Source organism: Pogoniulus pusillus, chromosome 15, assembly GCF_015220805.1.
Source record: "Pogoniulus pusillus isolate bPogPus1 chromosome 15, bPogPus1.pri, whole genome shotgun sequence".
Classification (NCBI taxonomy): Eukaryota; Metazoa; Chordata; class Aves; order Piciformes; family Lybiidae; genus Pogoniulus; species Pogoniulus pusillus.
Window position 1 is genome coordinate 19,677,097 of NC_087278.1, and position 26,029 is coordinate 19,703,125.

At 46.4% G+C, this 26,029-nt stretch overlaps 1 protein-coding gene across 1 annotated transcript in view; it reads right to left on the minus strand.

Moving 5' to 3' along the window:
• Positions 1-26,029, minus strand: part of PTPRO (protein tyrosine phosphatase receptor type O) — a 164,783-nt gene that overhangs the window by 51,095 nt on the left and 87,659 nt on the right. Inside the window, exons 2-7 of the mRNA XM_064155602.1 lie at positions 23,475-23,748; positions 15,311-15,469; positions 11,738-11,890; positions 8,554-9,000; positions 5,766-5,927; positions 1,581-1,780 (exon numbers count right to left, since the gene is read on the minus strand). Of these exons, the coding sequence (XP_064011672.1) occupies positions 1,581-1,780; positions 5,766-5,927; positions 8,554-9,000; positions 11,738-11,890; positions 15,311-15,469; positions 23,475-23,748 (1,395 nt within the window). The remainder of the gene's footprint in view (positions 1-1,580; positions 1,781-5,765; positions 5,928-8,553; positions 9,001-11,737; positions 11,891-15,310; positions 15,470-23,474; positions 23,749-26,029) is intronic.

Below are 26,029 nucleotides of genomic sequence, written 5' to 3' on the forward strand. Positions count from 1 at the left end.
TGAATCCTCTAATATTTACTTTCATTACCTATGTATAGGCTTGTGATATAATCACCTACTGTATTGTTTTGCTTCCTGATTCAATTACTGCACTTGCAGCAGAGGGAAATTAGCTGAATGAGGTTACAAAGTGGATCTGGAAAAAAACCAGTTCTCAAATGGTCATGAAAAAAGAGTTCTAAATGTGCCAGTTCACAGCAATTCCTGGAGTAAACCTCAAGCTGTTTTGGTTAAGGTTTATTTTTAGAGGGTGAAGTCTCTAGTAAATAACACAGGGCTAATCACAACAGTGGAGATAATGATTTATGAGGAGATTAAGCAGTCTGCTTCCACTCCCATGGGTGGGCTGAGGGTGCACAGGGCAGCACTGCAGTCCTTTACAGGCTCCTCCACCACACACATTTAGAGCTAGACAGTGTCATAGACTCATCGAATCAAGCAGGTTGGAAGAGACCTCCAAGCTCATCCTGTTCAACCTTTCACCCAGCTCTGTCCAATCAGCCAGACCATGGCACTAAGTGCCCCAGCCAGGCTTGGCCTCAACACCTCCAAATTGGGCAACTCCACCACCTCCCTGGGCAGCCCATTCCAATGCCAATCACTCTCTCTGGCAACAGCTTCCTCCTAACATCCAGCCTAGACCTCCCCTGGCACAGCTTGAGACTGTGTCCCCTTGTTCTGTTGCTGGCTGCCTGGGAGCAGAGCCCAATTCCACCTGGCTACAGCCTCCTTTCAGGTAGCTGTAGACAGTAATAAGCTCTGCCCTGAGCCTCCTCTTCTGCAGGCTGCACACCCCCAGCTCCCTCAGCCTCTCCTTATAGGGCTGTGCTCCAGTTGTGTCACTGCTCAGAAAATGACCTTATCAGGTAAGGGCTAAAAACTCTTTCTAATTGAATCCATCTACCAGAGGTTTGTCACAGCCATAGGATATGACACAGGCTTGCAGTTACTGAGGGTTTCAAGTGAAAGGAAATTACCATATTGGTGGGTTTGGGATTCTTGATCATTATAAACATGTCTCATATGGCAGCCCTAAAGAATTGTTCATCCAAATCAGAGGTGGTCTGAATTACTCTTTACTCCCCACTGCTGGCCTCTTTGTTTTGTGGATGAAAAGGAAAGCTGACTGCTGGCATCTCTAAACTTGCAGAAACTTAGTCAGGTTTAACTCCTATGTAGGATATCTAGGAAAGAATTGATGACAGTTTGATGCTAATCATGCATGTGAGCACTTTGCTTAGTGCAAATGGATTACATCATATGCCTAAGTGTTATTATGATGTGGCTCCACCAGTCTGCTTACTGCCACAAAAACATCTCAGAGGGTACAACATAATTCAAGTGAGAATGAGGGACTGGCCACAGTTGGTCCAACAGGCATACAATTTTAACACTGCTCTGCTTTACTGCACACCTTAGATCCCCAATGCTGTGCTCCCCTCCACTGCGCATCAACTGCATCCCTTCAGATTGCAAAAAGGAGCACCTACTGCTGTGCTCTCCAGCCCAGAGCCCAACAGGGCCACCACAATCCCAAACAGCAGGATGCATGTCAGAAGGCTCCAGCTTCTGCCCCTTACCTCAGTACAGTAATGTTTTTCAAGTCTTTGGCTTTCCTTTTGCTTCTGACAGGTGAGGGAGACCACAGACACGATGGTGCTGTTCCCACCACTCTCTTGTGGTGCAGTCCAGGATGTCAGGGCTGTAGTGGAGCTTAGCACTGTCACAGTCACATGCTGGGGCTTTTCAGTGAGCTCTTCTATCCATTCTCCTGTGGGGCCTGAGACATGTCCCAAACACACATGTAAGCAAGCCACCCTTGGCACACATAGAATCATAGAATCAACCAGGTTGGAAGAGACCTCCAAGCTCAACCAGTCCAACCTAGCACCCAGCCCTGCCCAATCAACCAGACCATGGCACTAAGTGCCTCATCCAGGCTCTGCTTCAACACCTCCAGAGATGGTGACACATGTCAAAACATCCTTCTTTCACACAACTGTTTGCCACTAGTGAAAGAAGCTGCTCAGACAGCTGCCCATTTCCACAGGCAGCGAAGATGATGCCCCCTGGGAAACAGCCTGTGTGGTTGGTGCTGTTTCACCTGATGATGAAACATCAGTGTTTGAAAATCCAGATTGCAGTATTCTCTGTTGCTTGCCAGAAGCATCCCCCAGCAATATCAGATTTGCTGCAAAGGAATGGCTAAAAGCAGTGATGCTCAATAGTGTACAGATCACTGACAACCAATTAAATGATAAGCACACAAAGTTTTTGGCCTCTCCACGTACACAAAGCCTGGATGCATGAAAAGCAGCTTCACAGAGGTTACCATGCTGATGAATCTCATTCTCTGTCATGCCTCTTGAAACATCTCAGCTCTAAATGTAGATAAAACAACAACTTGAAAAATAACTCCAGTTGCATTTGGTAAAAATATACTTAATGGGAATCATCATTTTGTTCCTCATCACTTTTAATTGACACTTGTGACAGCTCTTTCCTTGCTATTCCCTCCTGGCGCTTTACATTTAAGGAGAAAATGAAACAAGTACCAGAGCAAGAATTTGGGGCAAGATTAGCCTATATGATTTGTCAATCCCTGCTGTTGTCTGGGTGCATGAAAATTGTTGTGTACCACGAGCCAGTCATTTGACAAGAAGATTCACTGACTGAGCCTTACAAGGATGAGATAAGGCTGAAGCTATGAGCAGAATTTATTCATGGCAGCAGACCCACACCTGCTCAGGTGAAAAAGGGAATCTGATCATTAGATCAGTCTCTGGAGTCAGTGCCTATGTGTATAGCTCTTACTTTTCAGAGGTTGTTTCAGTAATGGCATTAAGGGAACTGAGCTATCCTCTGTTGTGCCCCCCCCATCCCCCCCAAAGTCTATTCAGATAAATCATGGAATTGTTTGGCTCAGAGGTGACCTCCAAAGTTCATCCAGTCCAACCTCCTGTAGTCACCAGGGACATCCTCCACTAGGTCAGGTTGGTTACAGCCTTGTTGAGCCTGACCTTGAATATCTCCAGGGATGAAATCTCAGCTACCTCCCTGGGCAACCTGTTCAAGTGTTCCACCACCATCACAGTAAAGAACTTGTCCTTAACATCCAATCTAAACTGTTCTTCTCACCCCTTGTTCTACAGAATCACAGAATTATAGAATCAAGCAGGTTGGAAGAGACCTCCAAGCTCACACAGCCCAGCCTAACACCCAGCTCTGGCCAAGCAACCAGACCATGGCACTAAGTGCCCCAGCCAGGCTTGGCTTCAACACCTCCAAATAGGGCAATTCCACCACCTCCCTGGGCAGCCCATTCCAATGCCAATCACTCTCTCTGACAACAACTTCCTCCTAGCATCCAGCCTAGACCTCCCCTGGCACAACTTCACACTGTGTCCCCTTGTTCTGTTGCTGCTTGCCTGGCAGCAGAGCCCAACCCCACCTGGCTACAGCCTCCCTTCAGGGAGCTGCAGACAGCAATGAGCTCTGCCCTGAGCCTCCTCTTCTGCAGGCTGCACACCCCCAGCTCCCTCAGCCTCTCCTCACAGGGCTGTGCTCCAGGCCCCTCACCAGCCTTGTTGCCCTTCTCTGGACACCTTCCAGCACCTCAACATCTCTCCTGAATTGAGGAGCCCAGAACTGGACACAGCACTCAAGGTGTGGCCTGAGCAGTGCTGAGCACAGGGGAAGAATAATCTCCCTTGTCCTGCTGCCCACACTGCTCCTGAGCCAGGCCAGGATGCCACTGGCTCTGCTGCCCACCAGGGCACACTGCTGCCTACCAATCCAATCTACACTTTGGGTTAACATGTTCTTACTTCTCTCAGGTCTCTGTTCCCTGCTGGCAGACTTCATGGAGGACACTGTGGTGCATATTGCTCAGTGGAAGTAAGTTCTACCTTGTAAAATGAAGTAATGGTTGGTACTAAGCACTGCCATGCAATTTATTTGATATACTTGCTTAGTTAAGTAGACTTTCATGCTTCCTACATAGTGAAACTGCCTGGCAGCTATTCCTAAAGAAAATCATGAGTGAGCTTACAGCAACAGTGTCCCCTTCTCTCATGGGCTGCTTCCTCTTTGCTTTTTGTTTTTAAGCTGTATCTTTGGGTTTTAAGCTGTATCTCTGGTTTTTAAGCTGTATCTTTCAGCTATGATGTTACTAAACCCACAAGAGTCATAGTGGAGTGCTGTTAGAGATGATGACAAAGCTAAGCCCAAGTAGTTAGCATTTGTAAATGTTATAAGCCACAAAGACAGTTTAAATGAGTAATATACTCAAGTACTTGAGTACATTACCTTTTAATGTGAGTATTTCTGTTAAGCCTTAGCTACGGTGTCTTGTGGCAGCATTCCTGATTTGGGGGAGACACTGCTCTTCCACATGTAAAGTTGTGTAGTGCCACAAGCATTCCTTTATTCTCACTGTATGGGCATTTTGTGGGCTAAATCTGTTTCCTTCTGTAGAAAAAGGCACAAAGGTGACCACAGCCATCAGAAGGACAATAACCTGAATTCACCAGTGCCTGTCTGGCTTGCTGATCTAATTGTCACTCCCAATATTAGTTTACACAGCAGTGCATCATTACTTTGCCTTTTACTAAATCTTCTGTTAAACCCCTGGGAGTCTATGGGGAAATAATAAATTGCTTTTTCTCTTCTGGATTTAGCAGGCTGAATTATTAAATCCACTTTAATCTGCCCCATGTCCTCTCAGAGGCCATGTAATTTCAGAGTTCAGCATCTAATTGAGCAGTGCCCACACTCTCAGCCTGAGATGTCCTTCATACCTAACCTAGTACCTACAGTCCCCAGTACTAAGCAAGCTGAGTGCTTTCAAGAACCTCTATCACCACCAAATTAATTCTGGGAATTCAATTTTCTCTTTGAAAGACACAAGAGGGTGAACCTGCTTCAGTGAGCTACTTCTGAACACTGGGCAATGACTCACAGTATCACAGTATCACCAAGGTTGGAAGAGACCTCACAGATCATCAAGTCCAACCCTTTACCACAGAGCTCAAGGCTAGACCATGGCACCAAGTGCCACATCCAATCCTGCCTTGAACAGCTCCAGGGACGGCGACTCCACCACCTCCCCGGGCAGCCCATTCCAGTGTCCAATGACTCTCTCAGTGAAGAACTTTCTCCTCACCTCCAGCCTAAATCTCCCCTGGCACAGCCTGAGGCTGTGTCCTATTGTTCTGGTGCTGGCCACCTGAGAGAAGAGAGCAACCTCCTCCTGGACACAACCTCCCCTCAGGTAGCTGTAGACAGCAATAAGGTCACCCTTGAGCCTCCTCTTCTGCAGGCTGCACACCCCCAGCTCCCTCAGCCTCTCCTCGTAGGGCTGTGCTCCAGGCCTCTCCCCAGCCTCATCGCCCTTCTCTGGACATGTTCAAGCATCTCAATGTCCTTCCTAAACTGGGGGGCCCAGAACTGAACACAGCACTCAAGGTGTGGTCTAACCAGTGCAGAGTACAGGGGCAGAATGACCTCCCTGCTCCTGCTGACCACACCATTGCTGATGCAGGCCAGGATGCCACTGGCTCTCTTGGCCACCTGGGCACACTGTTGGCTCATGTTCAGAGATGGAACAACGTAGCATATTTGCACTATTTCCTTCCTTCTCTGGCACAGGGAATTGCAGGCTCTTGCAATCCTGCACAGATGCCATAGCTGCCATGGTGGTCAAACCCTGTGCATTTAGGTTAACTTGGTCTGGGAGAAAGAGACAGATTTGTTGGGATACTTACTGATGTAAAAGCTAAGTGTTTTGGCTGATTGACTGCCCCGAACTTCACAGGAGCCAGAGGAGCTAAAGGTTGTTACAGCCAGCTTATATTTTCCTGGTTCCTTCAGCTCAGCAACAAATTTGTGAGTGTCTTCACTTACTGTCAGGAATTCTGTGGAGTTCTCTAAATCAGGAGAGGAGAAAGAAAAATTAGTTTGTGGATTCATTGAAATCTGAAATGAACTTACGAGAGCCATGTGGAAGGGGAAAGAGTTGGTATGAGTTTGGGCACAAGCAGACAACAGGCCAATGGTTGCCAGGTTACCAGAAGATAAGGCCTGGGAACTAGAGGGTCTTTGAGATCCCAAGTGATAAACAGAGCCTGCAAGTCCCATCCCTGTAATCAAAGGCCAGAATGTGGTGTTGGCTGAACAGCAGGGGAGCCAGCACTGACCTTGAAAGGCTCTGCAGAGGACAAGCAGCTGCAGAGGGAGCGGAAGATGATGAAGGCTCCCCTCGCTAGGGGGTCGCACAACCACCGAAGCCAACAATGCACACAAGCAGTAGGGAAAGATGGAGTGGAACAGATTCCAAACTAAAGGAGGAGCTAGGTTCTCCTTCTTTTGGCCTTCTGGGATGTCCTGGCCACACGTCACAGAGTTCTGAACTTATCTATACTGAGAGCCTGAGGAGCTGTGTTGGAGCAGCACCACTCTGACCACGATGGCAGTGTGGTTCCTGATGGGGATGACTATCTGAAGAAGATAAGTGCCTGCCAGGCCTGCAAGCTATGCACCTCAGGAATGTTGCTGGTCACTTGCACAGGGTGAGAGCAACCTGCTCTTTGGTCAATAGAGTCACTTGGTGTGCCTTGTCATGTACCTTCTCTCTGTGATTCCAGCATTTGAGTTACAAGCATTGTAGTTTCCAGCATACCTTTCTCTTCATGCTTTTAGTGTTTGAGCTATTATAGTGTTGAAACTGTACCCAGAGTGGGGGGTGACCATGTGTGAGAGCATTCCCTGGCCCTGAAGAACTCACTGGAAAAACATGCTAACATTATTCCTGATGTGGGATGAAAAAGTATCCAAAAGGCCTGGATTTATGTGGGTAGTTTTGTTTCTTGCCATCCATGCAAGGGTAATTAATGACCAAGGCTGCAGTATGGGTGTAGGTGAACAATAAACCCAGGCCAAATTGTGGTTCTGTGGAAGGGATGATAAGAGAGCATTGCCATGACTGTGCAAGAGAAAAAGAGCATGGCACAGAAGAAAAGGATTTTCTCATTTATTGCCTTCTTTTTCTGAAGGGGGGAAAAAAAAAGGAAGGCTTGTGAAAGGAGCTTGTCAGGAAGCAGAATTCATTTGGCTAAACCAGACCCTCAAATAGAGACCCTTTAAGCAATATGGAGGTTTCCCTGTAGTGCTATCACTTCAAAAAGCTCCCTACTCTCCACCACAGCTTCCTTTTGGCCTAAGGAATACGTTTGGTAGCTGAGACTGCTCCTAATGTGAGTCTCGGCTATCTTTCCTCTGTGCCCTTTCCACTTGAGGCTCCCCTGGGAACCTCTCAATGGCAGACAAAACTACTCAGTACAATGCACCTCCTTTGCCTCAAGTTTCTGTCACCTGATTTCTCCTTTCCCCAACAGCAGAATGGATTTATAACTGAACTGTAAACAGGGCTGCAATATGAACAGCACTGGAAGGCTGTGTTAATGAAGAATTACAAGTGTGCTTTACCTCTCCTCTCTTACTTTGATGGCATCCAGCCAGGCCTGAATGCTATTCAGTGCAAGAAACTGCTGATCAAGAAATACAGGAGATCTAACACAGTGCTCTGAAGGACAGTACTAAGTAATTAATACAATCATAGAATCAAGCAGGTTGGAAGAGACCTCCAAGCTCAGCCAGTCCAACCTAGCACCCAGCCCTGGCCAAGCAACCAGACCATGGCACTAAGTGCCCCAGCCAGGCTTGGCTTCAACACCTCCAGGCACAGCCACTCCACCACCTCCTTGGGCAGCCCATTCCAATGCCAATCACTCTCTCTGACAACAACTTCCTCCTAACATCCAGCCTAGACCTCCCCTGGCACAACTTCACACTGTGTCCCCTTCTTCTGTTGCTGCTTGCCTGGCAGAAGAGCCCAACCCCACCTGGCTACAGCCTCCCTTCAGGTAGCTGCAGACAGCAATGAGCTCTGCCCTGAGCCTCCTCTTCTGCAGGCTGCACACCCCCAGCTCCCTCAGCCTCTCCTCACAGGGCTGTGCTCCAGGCCCCTCAACAGCTTTGGCGCCCTCCTGTGGACACCTTCCAGTACTGCAACTTCTCTCTTGAATCGAGGAGCCCAGAACTGGACACAGCAATCCAGGTGTGGCCTGAGTAGTGCTGAGTACAGGAGCAGAAGAACCTCCCTTGTCCTGCTGGCCACACTGCTCCTGAGCCAGCCCAGGATGCCATTGGCTCTGCTGCCCACCTGGGCACTGCTGCCTCATCTTCAGCTCCTCTCTCCCAGCACCCCCAGCTCCCTCTCTGCCTGGCTGCTCTCAGCCACTCTGTCCCCAGCCTGTAGTGCTGCTTGGGGTTGTTGTGGCCAAAGTGTAGAACCCTGCACTTGGCCTTTTTCAGTCTCATCCCATTGGCCTCTGCCCACCCATCCAGCCTGGCAGGGTCCCTCTGCAGGGCTCTCCTACCCTCCGACAGCTCCACACCTGCACCTAGCTTGGTGTCATCTGCTTGTGAAGGAGACAGTCCACCAATGGTACTACAGAAGGGAGCTATGCCCAGGCTGTAAACTCTCTCTCTTACCTTCCCTTTCAATATTGATATGGAAACCATCAAAGGCAGTCGGTGGCTTTGGTGGTAACCAGGTCAGCACCATCTGTACAGGAAGGAAAGCAGGGGTCTCTGGTGTGAGTTTTTCAGATGTGTTGACACCTTTGGCTTCGTAATCCCTTGAAACTGCCTTGACAAACTCCTCTTCAGCCTCTGATGACTCTGCCTCGTTTGGCCACCAGTATGGCTGTGGGGTGGTTTCATCCTCAGTGGTGTTGTAGCGGTAGTCCTGCCAGGCTGCAGATGTGTTCACTGCTGGAGTTTCATCTAGGTTGTCAGGAGAATGGCTAAGTTTTTCTTTCCTGATGATTTCTTGTGGACCCAGGAAAGATTCTTCTGCAAAATTCCCACTGTGCTCTTCCCAGTTATTTCTGTTGATTGGTACAATCTGAACAGAAATGTTTCGAGGTGGGTAAGGAACTAAAAGAAAAGCAAGGATTAGTCTTTTAACAGGTTCCCAAGGGCAGTATTGTATGCATGCAGGGGTGTTTTGAAATAGCTTGCTGAAATTCTCCCTTTTCTAACACATTCTTACTAGCAGAAGTGATTCCAGAAGGATCATGATGGGGATAAAGTCAGAGAAGAATCACAATTAAAGAACACCAAGAAAGAAAGGTAGAAGTGAAGTCACAGTAAGTCAGACTTCAGTGCCATTACAGCAGCAAATGCTACTGAAGGGTGAATTTGGAAGAGTGGAGCTTAATTTATTTTACTGCATGTTCCCCAAAGAGTTTATCATTGAAAAAACACCACAAAAAAATCACCAACAACCCCAAAAATCACAGCCAAAAAGAATATATGTCATAGCCCATCTTTACAAAGTATGACCTTCACGTTGCTCTAGGGCTCTTCATCTGCTTTTAGCAGCCACCTTTTCACAAGCACTAAGCATCAGTTTAAATTTTAATCCTTGCGAAAGCTTGATCTTAAGATATAGGTCTCCAGAAGACAGGATTCTGGCACGCAAAGAAGTTACTTCAACTCATGCCAGGAGGTGAAGGCATGGCATTTCACCTGCCTCACTGTAGTTGCTTGTCTGTCATAGAATCATAGAATCAGCCAGGTTGGAAGAGACCTCCAAGCTCAGCCAGTCCAACCTAGCACCCAGCCCTGGCCAAGCAACCAGACCATGGCATTGAGTGCCTCAGCCATAAAATCAAGCAGGTTGGAAGAGAGCTCCAAGTTCAGCTACTCCAACCTAGCACCCAGCCCTGGCCAATCAACCAGACCATGGCACTAAGTGCCCCAGACAGGCTTTGCTTGAACACCCCCAGGACGGCAACTCCAGCACCTCCCTGGGCAGCCCATTCCAATGCCAATCACTCTCTCTGACAACAACTTCCTCCTAACATCCAGCCTAGACCTCTCCTGACACAACTTCACACTGTGTCCCCTTGTTCTGTTGCTGCTTGCCTGGCAGCAGAGACCAACTCCCACCTGGCTACAGAAGAGTTGGGACTCTTCAGCCTGGAGAGGAGAAGGCTTTGAGGAGACCTTGGAGTGGCCTTCTGGTAGCTGAAGGGGGCTACAGGAGAGTTGAGGAGGGACTATTGACAAGGTCTTGTAATGGCAGGATGACTTTCCTGGAGGTGTTCAAGAAAAGCCTGGATGGGCACTTAGTGCCATGGTCTAGTTGGCTGGACAGGGCTGTGTGCTAGGTTGGGCTGGATGAGCTTAGAGGTCTCTTCCAACCTGGTTGATTCTGTGATTCTTATATGGTTCATTATCCCAATATATTTAGAATCCTCAGGACAGAACTCAGCTGGCATCAGTTGGTTTTGCTCTATTTGAGGCAGTGGACCAACGTTGGTGTATTCATCTGAAGATTTGGCCTTCTGATTTTCCCACTGGTTCATTTCACTTTGAGCCTCAGAAAATGTCTGCAGCCCAACAGATTAACACAGAAAAGTTCTGGGCATCATCCCAAGACCAAATTAAATTAGTTCTGGACTCTGAAAAAAATAATAAATAAATTGCAATTTTCAGCCTTTCCAACATTGCTGTCTTGGAAATTAGAAGTTCATGCTTCAGGGCATACACTGGCTGCCATGTGGGGAGAGCAGGACATTCTTCTCCGTGACAGAAGACTGCACAATGAGGGGGCACTAGAAACTACACAATATAGCAAAAGCTTAGAGAGCCTTTGCTACTCTCCATGACACCTCCTCCAATAGTTTAGCTATGATTCAGCGCACCAGGAGACAGAGCAATAGAGAGAGATCAATAGCATGCTCACTGCAGCTATTCCTGTGGCTCAGAAATGAATCCCTAGCACAAGGCCCTAGCATCTCTCAAGTGAAGCACAATTTATTTCCCAAGAAGCAAGTTTTATAATGAAACCTCTCCTGCAGATTTCCCTTTGTGCTGTGTTTATGCACAGAAACCTAGGTGCTAGCACAGCACCCTCCTCCCACGCTCCTGGCCAGGAGTAGCTCCTGGGGCTGCTCCCAACCCTTCCCTCCTCTCAGCTTATAGAGTCATAGAGTCATTTTGGCTGGAAAAGACCTCCAATTGTGGACCCAACACCATCATGACCACCAAACCACATCCCCAAGTGGCCACATCCACACATTTCATGAACACCTCCAGGGATGGTGACCCCACCACCTCCCTGGGCATCCTGCTCCAACTCTGACCACTCCTGCAGCAAAGATACCCCTACTAATATCCAAACTAAACCTTCCCTGGCACAACCCGAGGCCATTTCCTCTTGTTCCACTGCCCAACACTAGAAAGAAGAGCCCAACCCCAATTTTTTTTCTACAGCCCCAAGTCTTTCAGCTTCTCCTCATAGAGAGGTGTTTCAGTCCCCTCAGCAGCTCTTTGCTGTACCCTCTCCAGCAGTTCCCTGTCCCTCTTAAACTGGAGAGCCCAGAACTGGACACAATACTGCAAGTGTGGCCTCACCATGGCAGAGTAGAGGGAGAAGAGAAAATCCCTCAACCTGCTGGCCCTGCTGTTCTTGATGCATCCCCCAGGCAGAGGCTGATGTGCCAGTGCTGTGTCCTGTTCGCTGGTAGCTGTGGTGTCCCGTTAGCTGGTAGCTGTGTTTTGGGTCCCTGCCTGCCCTCTATGTGGGCTCAATCCCCTCCCCTCTGCAGAAAGCAAAAGCAGCTGTGCAGGCTTGAAACAAGTTGTGTGTAATCATTTTCTTCACCTGTTCTGTGCTGCTTGGGCTCATGCTGGACCCCACTGTACTCCACTAGCGTGCTTTTGTTGAAGGTTGCTTCTGACACCAGCTGAAAGGTGATGTTGCTGTAGCATATACCTGGCAGCCAGTGATTGAAGACTGTTTTGCCTTTAAAGAAATCTGCAGAAGGTTAAAAAAAGAGAAAGAAGGAAAAGGAAAAAGGGTGGGAAAATGCATCAAGTATTTCACTTTCTGCTAATGCAGCTGCAGCTGCTAATCCGGCAGCGTTTCAGATGTTTGATCGCTGCCCTGCCTGAAATTCTAGAGACCCAAAATTCTGGGGTTCAGTTTGCTAATAGCTTTGCTGCCTGCCAAAGCTACTTTGCTACAACCCCCCTCCCCCCCAAAACCCCCAAACAAACAAAAAAACCCAAAGCAACCACCCCACCTCCCACCAAAACCCATAGAGAGGAAAGCAGGAAAGGAAAGTGAGCCTGGCAACCTGCTCCACATGACACTGAATATCTCAAAGAACACCTGACAGTTTCTGCAGACCTTTCAACTGCTGCACACAAAAACCTCCCTGGCCTTTTGCTGACTGAAGCACAACCTTCAGAGTAGATGCTCAAAGGGCCATCCACCATGCAAGTGAGTACCAGCCCTGGTCCTCAGAACTGAGCTTCCATCCATCAACAGCACATGTGCGGGCTGAAGAGGAGTTGCTCAGGGCTATTTGGCTAGGAGAAGGAGTGTACAAGCTGATTAGTGAACCTCTTAATTCAGGCTGACTTCTTCTGCTTAGCAGCAGCTGCAGCATTACAGCTCCTGGAAACATCTATTAGCTGTAGAAGGAAAAAAAGATTACTGCTTGGCATCCCTTTTGTTCTCTAGAAGGAGGTCACCTATATTTGGTGCTTTGATCCAGAAGCATCCTTCCTAACTTCTGGCACTTGTCAGCCTGGAAAATGTGATTTCTAATCCCACTCCGTATTGAAGAGACTCCAAAATTTCCTGACCCTTCTGGAAGTTTGTATCTCCCTCTGCTGACCGCAGAGAGGCCTTACAGCAATCAGAACGACTGCAGGAGCCCAAATTCAGTATCCAGAAATCAATCCAGCACCTAGTGGATTGCTCCAAGGCATTCTACACTACACAGTGTTAAACTATTGGGCCTGAAGAGTATAGATGCACCTTTCTCACCTCTTAGGATGCTTTCCATAGGCAAGTCCCACTCTGAGACAGATGCTGTGCTTTAGGGCAAAAGGGAGTTCAGCTATCAACAAACACAAAAGAAGGTGGAATTTGCTTTTACTAGACCCTGTAGATGGTTAGTCTAGGAGCTTAAATTGTTTAGACTGCCTGCCTGGATCGTTAGACTGATTGCTCTTGTTTAGGATACTTTAAGAATATTGAAATGTGTACTTTGCAGCAGGGCTTTTAGCTCGGGGATGATACTGAATGCTACAGTAACATACAGTACTCTGCAGAACAGTACTGTTAGCACTGTGCCACTCTATGGTTATAAAGCACCACCAGGTTCAAATGCTGCTCCAGCAATCAGGTCTATTGAATGGGTTTCCCAGCTCTGAGGTATCCCAAAACTTTCCTATCAACAATCACATGGCTAGAGGGAAGAGACCAGGAACTAATTGTGATGCTTTCAACTGGCACAGAATGTCATCCAGGGATCTCAACAAATGTAACTGGAAAGCAGAAACATATCTCTGATTTTCCTATTGGTTTTTTTTGGTTGTTCTTTACCATTCCCTTTCCTTTCCTCTCCTATTCTTTTTCCTATCCTCTCTTCCTCTTTTTCCTTCCCTTCTATTTTCCATTTTCTTTTATCTTTTTGTCTCTTTTCTTTATTTTTCTTTTCTTTAACCAAAATTTTAATTTCTTTTTAATTTTCTTTCATTTTCTTTTAACTTTCTGTTTAATTTAATTTTCTTTTTCTTTTAATTTTCTTAAATTTTCTTCTTAATTTTTTTTTATTTTTATTTTTCTTTAGTTTTCTTTTCTTAATTTTCTTTTCTTTTTAATTTTATTTAATTTCCATTTCTTAATTTTCTTTTCCATTTTCTGTTCTTAATTTTCTTTTCTTTAATTTTCTTAATTTTCTTTTCTTTTCAATTTTCTTCTTAAATTTCTTTTTTCAATTTTCTTTTCTTAATTTTCTTTTCTTTAATTTTCTTCTTAATTTTATTTTCTTTTAAATTTTATTTACTTTTCATTTCTTAATTTTATTTTCCATTTTCTTTTCTTAATTTTCTTTCCTTTAATTTTCTTCTTAATATTATTTTCTTTTTCTTTTTATTTAATTTTCATTTCTTAATTTTCTTTTCAATTTTCTTTTCTTAATTTTCTTTTCTTTAGTTTTCTTCTTAATTTTCTTTTCTTTTTAATTTTATTTAATTTTCATTTCTTAATTTTCTTTTCAATTTTCTTTTCTTAATTTTCTTTAATTTTATTCTTAATTTTCTTTTCTTTTTATTTGTATTTAATTTTCATTTCTTAATTTTATTTTTTTAAAAATTTTCTTTTCTTCTTAATTTTCTTTCCTTTAATTTTCTTCTTAATTTTCTTTTCTTTTTAATTTTATTTAATTTGAATTTCTTAATTTTCTTTTCTTTAATTTTCTTCTTAATTTTCTTTTTAATTTTATTCTTAATTTTATTTTCTTTTTAATTTTATTTTCTTTTTAATTTTCTTTAATTTTCTTTTCTTTTTAATTTTATTCTAATTTTTCTTTTTATTTTTATTTAATTTTCATTTCTTAATTTTCTTTTTTTTTTCAATTTTATTTTCTTCTTCATCTTCTTTCCTTTAATAGTCTTCTTAATTTTTTTCTTTTTAATTTTATTTTCTTTTTAATTTTCTTTAATTTTCTTTTCTTTTTAATTTTCTTCAATTTTTCTTTTCTTATAAATTTTCTTTTCTTTAATTGTCTTTAACTTTCTTTTCTTATTAATTTTCTTTTGCTTTCGACTGTGCAGCAGCAGAGAAAGCTTTTTGAATGTCAGTGCTCATGCTTATTTGGAAGTACCCAAAAATTGCCTCATCTATTCCCAGTTTGATTCAAAAAAATTCCATACATATAAAAGAAAAAAAATCCAGCCTAAGCAGTATTCCTCTAAAATTCAGAAGAAAGGAAGCATCCCTGGGGCAGGCAGCGCATCCCCGGGGCAGGCAGCGCATCTCCGGGACAGGCAGCACCCCTGGGACAGGCAGCACCCCTGGGACAGGGGGCAGGCAGCACATCCCTGGGTCAGGCAGCACCCCTGGAACAGGCAGAGCATCCCTGGGACAGGCGCAGCACCCCTGGGACAGGCGCAGCACCCCTGGGACAGGCGCAGCACCCCTGGGACAGGCGCAGCACCCCTGGGACAGGCAGCAGGTTTAGACTGAAAATGAAGCACCAGTTTAACTCAAGACTAATCCCATAGTGAATGATATAGAAGTTATAGACTAATCCCATAGCTGATGATATATGTTATGACCTAAGCAGAGATGTTAGCATCATTACCAGCAGCACATGCCAAACCACACCTTAAAAGCACTGTGTAGAATGCATTAGGTGTCAGCAGAGTGTTTTGCTCTTACCTTTGTACAGCATTGTTCGGTAGTCTTTTCCTTCCCAGTAGCTTATATTGACCCTGGTGAAAACGTTGTACTTCTCTGGGTACTGAATCTCAAACAACACTCCTGTTTCTGGAGATGGTTTATAATCATAGATAGAAACACTGCTCACAGGAAGGGGCTCTGAAGGATAGATAAATAAAAGGAGGGGGGGGGGGGGGGGGGAAGGAAGAAAGGAGCAGATGAATAGGCAAGATGAATTCTTCATACATGGACAACACCAACAGAGCAAATGGTTTTGCTAGGTCTGGCACAGGCACTCTTCAGTCCAACAAGTGATGTCTGGGGGGCAAGGCTACCTGGGAGGTCTAGGCTGGATGTTAGGAGGAAGTTGTTGGCAGAGAGAGTGATTGGCATTGGAATGGGCTGCCCAGGGAGGTGGTGGAGTCACCATCCCTGGAGGTGTTGAAGCCAAACCTGGCTGGGGCACTTAGTGCCATGGTCTGGTTGATTGTCTAGGGCTGGGTGCTAGGTTGGGCTGGCTGAGCTTGGAGGTCTCTTCCAACCTGTTGATTCTATGATTTTTAACTTTGCCAGAGCATGAGAGCACAGGGGCATTGGATTATTAAACTGTTTCTCACAGCAAAGACCTTTCACTAGTTTCAGGCAGACATCAATATGTTAACCACTTACAAACAGCAGCTCCCAATCCCACAGATGCCAACAGGCAGTGATGGGACCTGTGATAATGTTGCTGACAATTCATGATAGCTTGGAAAGAAATGGGTGTAGTGAAACAGTTGAGAGGAGACAAAGCCTGCCCTCTCCTTTCTGCTGAGGCTTTTCCCATCTATTATTTAGTTCTTCAGAAATAGTTGATCTGACTATCCGCAGGACCAGAGGCTTCCTATCACAGCTCACACAGCAAGCAGTAGGAGTTTAGATGTCAATAACAATCTCTACAGTAGCACAGGGCTTACATGCAATCACCTTCCATGGCATGGGCTGTGCCCTAGGCTTTCTCCTGCTATCTCATTCACATCTGAGAGCTCCTCATTTCTCAAAGAGCTGCTGAAACTTTATGTCAGTGATTAAATTACTCCATTTATCCCTTCCTACAACAAATCAAATAAAGGATGGAAGTTATATTCCTTTTTAATCCAAATGGTTTTTCCTCCTGATGCTCTGATTTAATTAACTAATAATTGAATTAAGTGGTAATCACCACAGACTCTTTCTTGTTGTTATCTTCCACTTACTACCCTCTCTTTGCCCATGGCTGATGTTAGCAGAGTAGGATGAGTGATATAATGCAATTTAAAGATTCTTCCATTATCTTACTTCCTTTGGCACTGAATCTTCACATCAAAAGCTGTGTGCACACTGTGAAATTAAAAGGACACTCAGCAGATAAAAATCATGTTCTGGTTTTCACTTATTAACTGCTCCTTTGGTTATTAAACTTAAGAGAAAGCGTAAAATGCCACTCTTCTGCAGCTCTATTGATAACTCAGAACACAAACAGCCTGGTCTTTGTCATTTTACAGTTCCCAGTGTTTGATATGCAGCCTTTCACACATTCCAGTGGTTCTCCAGAAGCAGCCCAAAGAAAGGGTAATAGAACATCCTGGAAAGCTTCCAACTTTCTAAGTGCTCTGTACTGCATTGCTGCCTGAGTCATAGAATCGGTCAGGGTTGGAAGGGACCACAAGGAACAGTCAGGGTTGGAAGGGACGACAAGGAGCAGCCAGTTCCAACCCCCCTGCCATGCCCAGGGACACCCTACCCTAGAGCAGGCTGCCCACAGCCTCAGCCAGCCTGGCCTCAAACCCCTCCAGCCATGGGGTCTCAACCACCTCCCTGGGCAACCCATTGCAGCCTCTCACCACTGTCATGCTCAACAACTTCCTCCTCACCTCCAGCCTGACTCTCCCCACCTCCAGCTTTGCTCCATTCCCCCCACTCCTGGCACTCCCTCACAGTCTCAAAAGTCCCTCCCCAGCTTTTTTGTAAGGCACATTGCAGAAGAGACTTAGAGGATTCTGAGGTCCCTCTAATAGCTTATTTAAGGCTCTTCATGTATAATCTCTATTTTTAGACTTGCAGGTTACATTAAATGCACACAGCCAAGCTCACAGCATAAAGACCTAAATCTGCCTTTCTTTTTTTTTTCTGCAGCTTCTATAGCAACTGCTTTCCTGTTACAGCTCTCTGGGGGCAGCTTCTGTGCTTTTTCCTGGACTCTCCAACATATTGCATTTACCAAACAACTTCCAGAGAAGGGCAGCAAGGCTGAGGAGGGGCCTGGAGCACAGCCCTGTGAGGAGAGGCTGAGGGAGCTGGGGGTGTGCAGCCTGCAGAAGAGGAGGCTCAGGGCAGAGCTCATTGCTGTCTACAACTACCTGAAGGGAGGCTGTAGCCAGGTGGGGTTGGGCTCTTCTGCCAGGCAGCCAGCAACAGAACAAGGGGACACAGTCTCAAGGGGAGGTCTAGGCTGGATGTTTTGAGGAAGTTGTTGTCAGAGAGAGTGATTGGCATTGGAATGGGCTGCCCAGGGAGGTGCTGGAGTCTCTGTCCCTGGAGGTGTTGAAGCCAAGCCTGGCTGGGGCACTTAGTGCCATGGTCTGGTTGATTGGGCAGGGCTGGGTGCTAGGTTGGCCTGGCTGAGCTTGGAGCTCTCTTCCAACCTGTTTGATTCTCTGACTTGCATTATATAAACATCCAGACAACATCATAAATGCAGGTAACCTCTTTCTTGAATGCTGAATTCTCCATTATTACACATCCAAACTACTCCAAATATTAACATTTGAAATTCAGAGGGAAAGAAAAAAAAAAACCCAACAAAAAGTATGTTTAAAAAAAAACATACTCCAGTCCAAAACAATTTGGCTTTAACATCTGTAGATCAATCCACTCTACAGATTGAATTAATGCTTGAATGCTGTGGTAAACTAGATGAAGTATTACACGTGGGTGGCTGAAATGGGACTGAGAGCAACTCTTGCTTCTTACATTCAAACCCAACTTAATAATGTTTTACTTTTAAATCATGAGTTTTATGAGCAAAGGAAGCTGCATTAATGGAGTGACCTAACTCCCATGGGCAACTCTCTTTATTCAGGAGCAGTGTGGCCAGCAGCACCAGGGCTGTCATTCTGCCCTGTACTGGCACTGGGGAGGTCTCACCTTGAGCACTGTGCAGCTCTGGGTCCTCACTGCAAGAGAGAGATTGAGATGCTGGAGCGGGGCCAGAGGAGGGAAATGAGACTGGGGAAGGGGCTGGAGGAGAAGGCTGATGAGGAGAAGCTGAGGGAGCTGGGGGTGTTTAGCCTGGAAAAGAGGAGGCTCAGGGCAGACCTTATCAAACTCCTTAACTAAATGAAGAGAAGTTGGAGTAAGGTGGGGGTCAGGCTCTTCTCCCAGGCAACTTGTGCCAAGATGGGAAGGCATGGCCTGAACCTGTGCCAAGGGAGGTTTATAAGGTCTTATAATGACAGGATGAGGAGGAATGGGTTTAAACTGGCAGAGGGAAGATTGAAACTGGATGTTAGGAAGAGGTTCTTCGCAGTGAGGGTGGTGAGACACTGGCACAGGTTGCCCAGGGAGGTTGAAGAGCACAGAATCACCAAATGTGATCTTTGAACCCCAGCAAACTCTGAAGCTCTTACTTCAACGGTTCTGATCCATTAATGAACCAAAGGGAAGGATTCAACCTGCAGTTTGGACTGGCTGAGCTTGGAGGTCTCTTCCAACCTGGTTGATTCTGTGATACAGGAAAAATGTATCTCTTCTGGGAATTGGCTCTTGGGGTCTCTGAGGGTACTTAAGAGCAGCTCTGTCTCTTTTTTTCAGCTTATAGTTAGGAGTTTTGAGCAGCAAATGTCTAACTGTTTCAAAAGCCAATGATTCCTTACATAAAGCACCATAAAATATATTCCCTGTAGGGATGCTTCTGCCTCTGTGTCTTCCACAAAAAACATTCTCCTCAAGAACTGGGCTTGGTGCCTGGGACTCTGAGCTCTTCAGCTTTCAGAAAGTAATTGACATTAGACCTAGGTAATTCTTGCATGTCAATGTTCCAGGTGCTGCAGGAAGTGATTCAGCAGGTTACATCCTTCCCTTTGGCTCATTAATGGCTAAGAACTGTTGAAGTAACAGCTTCAGAGTTTGCTGAAGTTTCTCCTCTAATGAAACATAAAACTCAAGGCTTTTGTATTTTTCTCTCTTGAGGTATGGCATGGCACACCTTTAAGAAGGCTGGTGACATGGGAGGCAACTCTAATTGTCAAATCAGAGAATCAGCCAGGTTGGAAGAGACCTCCAAGCTCAGCCAGCACAAACTATTACCCAGCCCTAGACAATCAACCAGACCATGGCACTAAGTGCCCCAGCCAGGCTTGGCTTCAACACCTCCAGGCACAGTGACTCCACCACCTCCCTGGGCAGCCCATTCCAATGCCAATCACTCTCTCTGCCAACAACTTCCTCAGAACATCCAGCCTAGACCTCCCCTGGCACAACTTGAGACTCTGTCCCCTTGTTCTGTTGCTGCTTGCCTGGCAGAAGAGCCCAACCCCACCTGGCTACAGCCTCCCTTCAGGTAGAACTTCCTCCTAACATCCAGCCTTGACCTCCAATGTAACCCAGAAGACCAGAAGCTCCTTGCTTATGAATTGTAGCATCATAGAATCAACCAGGTTGGAAGACACCTCCAAGCTCCTCCAGTCTAACTTATCACCCAGCCCTATCTGCCTGAGAGTGGCAGAGCAGCACCAGCAGGCAGCTCCCTCAGCATGGAGTGGGCAGAAATGTTGTGTGAAGCTGCAGCAGGCGTTAGGTAAATGGCAGTGTGTGATCACATCTCGTTCCGTGGGCTAAATGATTTTCTTTTACACCAGTAGGAGGATTAATCTGCCCCAGGTGTCTGCAGTGACAGTCCACGCTCTGAGAGGTCACATTTGCTGCTCCTGTAGCAGTGTGTGCTTAAAAGGAGGCTGGATGAGGCACTTAGTGCCAGGGTTTAGCTAATTAGAAGGTGTTAGGCTGTGCTCAGTGATCTCAAAGGTCTTTTCCAACCTGGTTAACTCTGTGCTTCTGAGACCTAACACTTGTCCTTCATCTGGCAGAAAAAACTAGAAGGGGGATTGGGCTCTCTACCTTATGAAGCTCACAGTTTTACAGCACACTATGAGTGCTCAGTACAGCATCTTGCAGTGCTGCTTCCAGGAATGCCCTTTCTTTTCCATGAACCCAAGTATCTTTCTGTAGAGACAAACCCAGCAAAGCTTCCCTTTGTGCTGCATCAGCTCCCCAGGCAGCGCTGGATGGCTGCCAAAACCATGGGTCTCTCCTTCCCCCCAGCAGCCCTGGCCAGCTGCCAGCATCTCTGGTGCTTCCGAGGTCTGGGTGAGCCGCAGAGCCCGCAGCAAGAGCCCCGAATGCTGGCAGCACAGCCGCAGAAGGCAGGTGCTGGAAAGGAGTGGGCTCCTTTCCGTGGGAAAGGGCACCCTCAAGCCTCAGAGCAGGGAAAGTGATGTGGAGCCATCAGCCTCCTGCTCCTTTGGGAGCACCTTGTGGAAACCTCCTGAGCCAGAAATGCAGCCTGGGCTTGGCTTTGTTGAGCTGAGTGACACTGGCTCCTTTCTTCCTTCAGAGATCCCTTGCACAGGAGTGTGTACTCCACCTGGCATCTGCATCACAGCTTGGGCTGCTACCAGCCACTACTGTGGGCTCTGGAAATGAAACGGCAGTGAGCCCTGTTTGCAGCATCCAAAACCCACTGGATATGCATAGTGAGGCTTTTCTTTCCAGCTCTATGTGATACCTGATACTTCCATTCTTTTCTTCCAGGGAAATAAACAAACCATAAACCAGAAAATTGGATGAGAATTACTATTTTGTCTGCTGGGTTAAAGCAGTCATTAAAGAAAGAAATTCAGCCTGCCCATGAACCCTTAAATTGCTCACTGTGCAGAGATGTTCTTGCACATGTATCTTATGAGAGACTTGCATTACCCAACAACATCATTCTTTTCCCATGGGACCTTCATGACCTCATCAGGGCACAATCTCAGCACACAAGGGAAGGCTGCAGCATGTGGAGGTGATGCAAAACCTGGTTCTGGGCTCCTCAACTCAAGAGAGATGTTGAGGTGCTGGAATGTGTCCAGAGAAGGGCAATGAAGCTGGGGAGGGGCCTGGAGCACAGCCCTGTGAGGAGAGGCTGGGGGAGCTGGGGGTGTGCAGACTGCAGAAGAGGAGGCTCAGGGCAGAGCTCATTGCTCTCTACAGCTACCTGAAGGGAGGCTGTAGCCAGGTGGGGTTGGGCTCTGCTGCCAGGCAAGCAGCAGCAGAACAAGGGGACACAGTGTGAAGTTGTGCCAGGGGAGGTCAAGGCTGGATGTTCTGAGGAAGTTGTTGTCAGAGAGAGTGATTGGCATTGGAATGGGCTGCCCAGGGAGGTGGTGTGCCTGGAGGTGTTGAAGCCAAGCCTGGCTGGGGCACTTAGTGCCATGGCCTGGTTGCTTGGCCAGGGCTGGGTGCTAGGTTGGACTGGCTGAGCTTGGAGGTCTCTTCCAACCTGCTTGACTCTATGATTGTTCTAAGTTTCTAACACCCCACTTGGCAAGCTATGAAGCTACTGTAATGTTTTGAATGTTGTTACACTGGATGGCATTTTCTTATTGGCAGAATAAGTTAAGCACAGCAAATCATCATCGTTCCTCATCTGCAAGCCAACTAAAACTACCCACAGATTTAAGGTGCCATTTTGCAACAAAATCCCCACCATAAAATCAGGGAAATGCATTTTCTCCATCCAAATGTATTTTTTTGCCTCTATCATTTCTTGAATCTGTCTTCCAGATAAAGAAATCATTTTATATTCTACAAACTGTTTTCAGGCTGGCATATGGAAACGGTTCTGGAGCAACAGCAGAGCCAGAAATATGGCAGGAATCACACAGAAACCTGTGCTGCTTCACATGGAGCAAAGGAAATCACACCTCTCCCCCAGGAGCAATGCACCTGCAGGCAGTAAGAGGCAGACTACTACAAATATGGACTCCAGCACAAAACCCTTCAGCTCTGCTGGCAGAAACACATGTTCCTGGTGACTATTATCTGCTTGCCAGTTTTACTCTGCTTCAATAAATTCACCATCAAAGATCATTGTCAGAGCATTTAAGCCAGGATATACCTCAGCATGTACCAGGAGCTCTTACACTGGAATGTCCAACAACACTTTTCAGTCCTTTTACTACACTTTTGGGACTTCTGTTTAAAAGGTTTGGGATGGGCATCTGGAAAGGAGATGTATTCATCACACATTTCAGCATGTTAAAACTCTCCAGACAGTGTCCAGGAAGGGTCAGCTGGGGAAAACTCACACCTGTGCCTTTCTCCTTGCCCAGACTGTGAATTCTCACTCACAAGTTTCTCAACATGTCTTCTCTACTGTTCTCACACAAGATTTTCATAGAATCAAGCAGGTTGGAGAAGACCTCCAAGATCATCTCATCCAACTTATCACCCAGCCCCAGCCAATCAACCATACCATGGCACTCAGTGCCCCAGCCAGGCTTGGCTTCAACACCTCCAGGTGCAGAGACTCCACCACCTCCCTGGGCAGCCCATTCCAATGCCAATCACTCTCTCTGACAACAACTTCCTCAGAACATCCAGCACAGACCTGCCCTGGCACAACTTCACACTGTGTCCCCTTGTTCTGTTGCTGGTTGTCTGGCATAAGAGCCCAACCCCACCTGGCTACAGCTTCCCTTCAGGGAGCTGCAGACAGCAATGAGCTCTGCCCTGAGCCTCCTCTTCTGCAGGCTGCACACCCCCAGCTCCCTCAGCCTCTCCTCACAGGGCTGTGCTCCAGGACCCTCCCCAGCCTTGCTGCCCTTCTTTCAACACCTTCCAGCACCTCAACATCTCACTTGAATGGAGGAGCCCAGAACTGGACACAGCACTCCAGGTGTGGCCTGAGCAGTGCTGAGCACAGGGGCAGAAGAACTTCCCTTGTCCTACTGGCCACACTGCTCCTGCATACAAGGGGCATCTATTTGAAAGAAACCAACCCTAACCCAACCTTCTCCACAAGAAGAATTTCTGGGGAAAGCTAAACCAAAACCCAGACACCGAGAGAAGAAAGAGAAGAAAATAAGAACAAGGTATTACTTACTGGTTAACACAGTGACTGATCTTGCTGTCTTGGAAACCATATTTGAGTTCACTACCAGCAGAGTTACTATGTAATACAGGCCATGGTATTTGGCATTGAAGACCACAGGGGCAGGTAAAGTGCTGTTAAACTCCTCAAACTGGAAAAAGTAGTTCTTCGATTCTCCAGCTATCTTCACGACATACACAGAAGATGAGGTCACCACATCAGATGCTTCCAGGGAGACAATGATGCAGTTGTCTTCTTGGACAGTAACTTGGAAAGGTTCTGTGTTCTGCAAGACAAGAGTGAAGACTTTGCTGAAGTGAGAGCCTATTATTTCACTTGTACCTATTTCCCTTGGCATTCGCAGAACGCTCATAGGTGTGATAAAGTCACATCTCATATGCTGCAAAAGAGTTCACATCAAACTGCAGCAGTCCCTCCAGAACACAATTCTCAGACAGCCAAAGCCCAGAAGCATCTGGTGATGAGGCCAGCCACTGTGTGGTTTCTGAGGCTCTGGCTACTCACCCCCTTGCGGCTGGAAGAACAAAGCCTGCATCATTCTTTGCTGATGGAAGGTGGAGTGGAGCAGAAGAAGGGTGAGATTATAAAGGGTATTGAGGCAAGATCACAAAGCATAAATCAGTTCAGTTCCCCCAAAGAGATGATTAAATCAAGACTCCCTTATCTTACAGAAACAGGATCATATCCTCTTCAAAGCAACATATTCTGAAAGCGAGGAATGATTTTGGGCACTGAGCAAGCTTTTCCAACCACACCTGATCCAGCAAGTCCCAGGTGATAAGCAACTCTCAGCACTGTGTCTGTGGCTTTGGTTGGCACTTTTCATTCTCTAAGCTACACCATTTCATTTTAAGCATTTCTTTGACTAGTAGCAGAGAGAAAGGAGCCATTTAACCTTGTTCTCATCAATCATGAGCATGTTAAGTCATTGCCAGCTGAAAACACTTCTCCTTTTATGAACTGCAAACCAGCTGTCAGCAAGAAGCACTCCTACTCTACAGGAATTCTGAAACAGAGTCAGGGTAATTAGTGAGCAGGAAAAGTTAAAGCTTACATTAAGAGTTGCCTTTTTGTTTGTTAGGCCAGAGTGTGGCTTTGAATGTTTTTACCTGCAGTGAAAACTGCAATATTTGATGTTTTCAACCCTCAGCTTCACAGTATCTTTCTCTGCTTCCTGTTTTACAGGCAGAGAGCTCCATTTGGAGGCCATGGTTGGCAACCTTGAATCATAGAAGTGTTAGGGCTGGAAGGGACCTCAACGAGCATCTAACTCCAACCCACCTGTTATAGGCAGGGCCACCTCATACTAGATCAGGTTGCTCAGAATCCCATCCAACCTGCTCTTAAAGACCTCCAGCAGATGGAGCTTCCACCACCAACCTGGGCAACCTGTTTCAGTGCCTCCAGTGTTCCTCATGGTGAAGAACTTCCTAACATCCAATCTGAATCTACCCATTTCTAGTTTTGCTCCACTCCCCCCAGCCCTATCACTACCTGACATCTTACAAAGTCCCTCCTCAGCTTTCCTGTAGGCCCCCTTCAGATACAGGAAGGCCACAGTAAGGTCTCCTCAGAGCCTTCTCTTCTCCAGACTGAACAGCCCCAAGTCTCACTCTGTCTTCATAAGAGAAGTGCTCCTAGGCTAGTTTGCAACTTATTCAGTTAAGTTGTTCCTGTGCCAAAGAACTAAACACCTCCTTCAGAGATTAATTCCAGCATCTTGGCTACCTCCTGTCTTCTTCTAGCTTTGTTTAGAGGAGATTCTTTCATGATGATTTTTTTTTGGTAATCATGCTGCTGGTGCCAAGCTCCTTGTTTGTAATTCATACAGACAGTGTTGGCAACTCCTGGCATTGAGAGAAATCCCTTAACAACAACCAAAAACCCAACCCAAGAACAAAGAATTGGTTCTAGGATGATAAGATTGTAAATAGCAGCAGTTTGCCTTTACACAGTGTGATGGATTATGTAAAATTAATAACCTGTGTCAGAACAGAATCAAGCAGGTTGGAAGAGACCTTCAAGCTCAGCCAGTCCAACCTAGCACCCAGCCCAGCCCAAGGAACCAGACCATGGCACTCAGTGCCCCAGCCAGGCTTGGCTTCAACATCTCCAGGCACAGTAACTCCACCACCTCCCTGGGCAGCCCATTCCAATGCCAATCACTCTCTCTGACAACAACTTCCTAAGAACATCCAGCCTAGACCTGCCCTGGCACAACTTCACACTGTGTCCCCTTCTTCTCTTGCTGCTTGCTTGGCAGCAGAGCCCAACCCCACCTGGCTACAGCCTCCCTTCAGGTGGCTGTAGAGAGCAATGAGGTCTGCCCTGAGCCTCCTCTGCTGCAGGCTGCACACCCCCAGCTCCCTCAGCCTCTCCTCACAGGGCTGTGCTCCAGGACCCTCACCAGCCTTGCTGCCCTTCTCTGGACACCTTCCAGCACCTCAACATCTCTCTTGAATTAAGTGGCCCAGAATGAATACAAAGGCTTGGCAATTAACACATCATGAGAGGAGCTCATCTATCTCCTTTAGGATATGGATTTC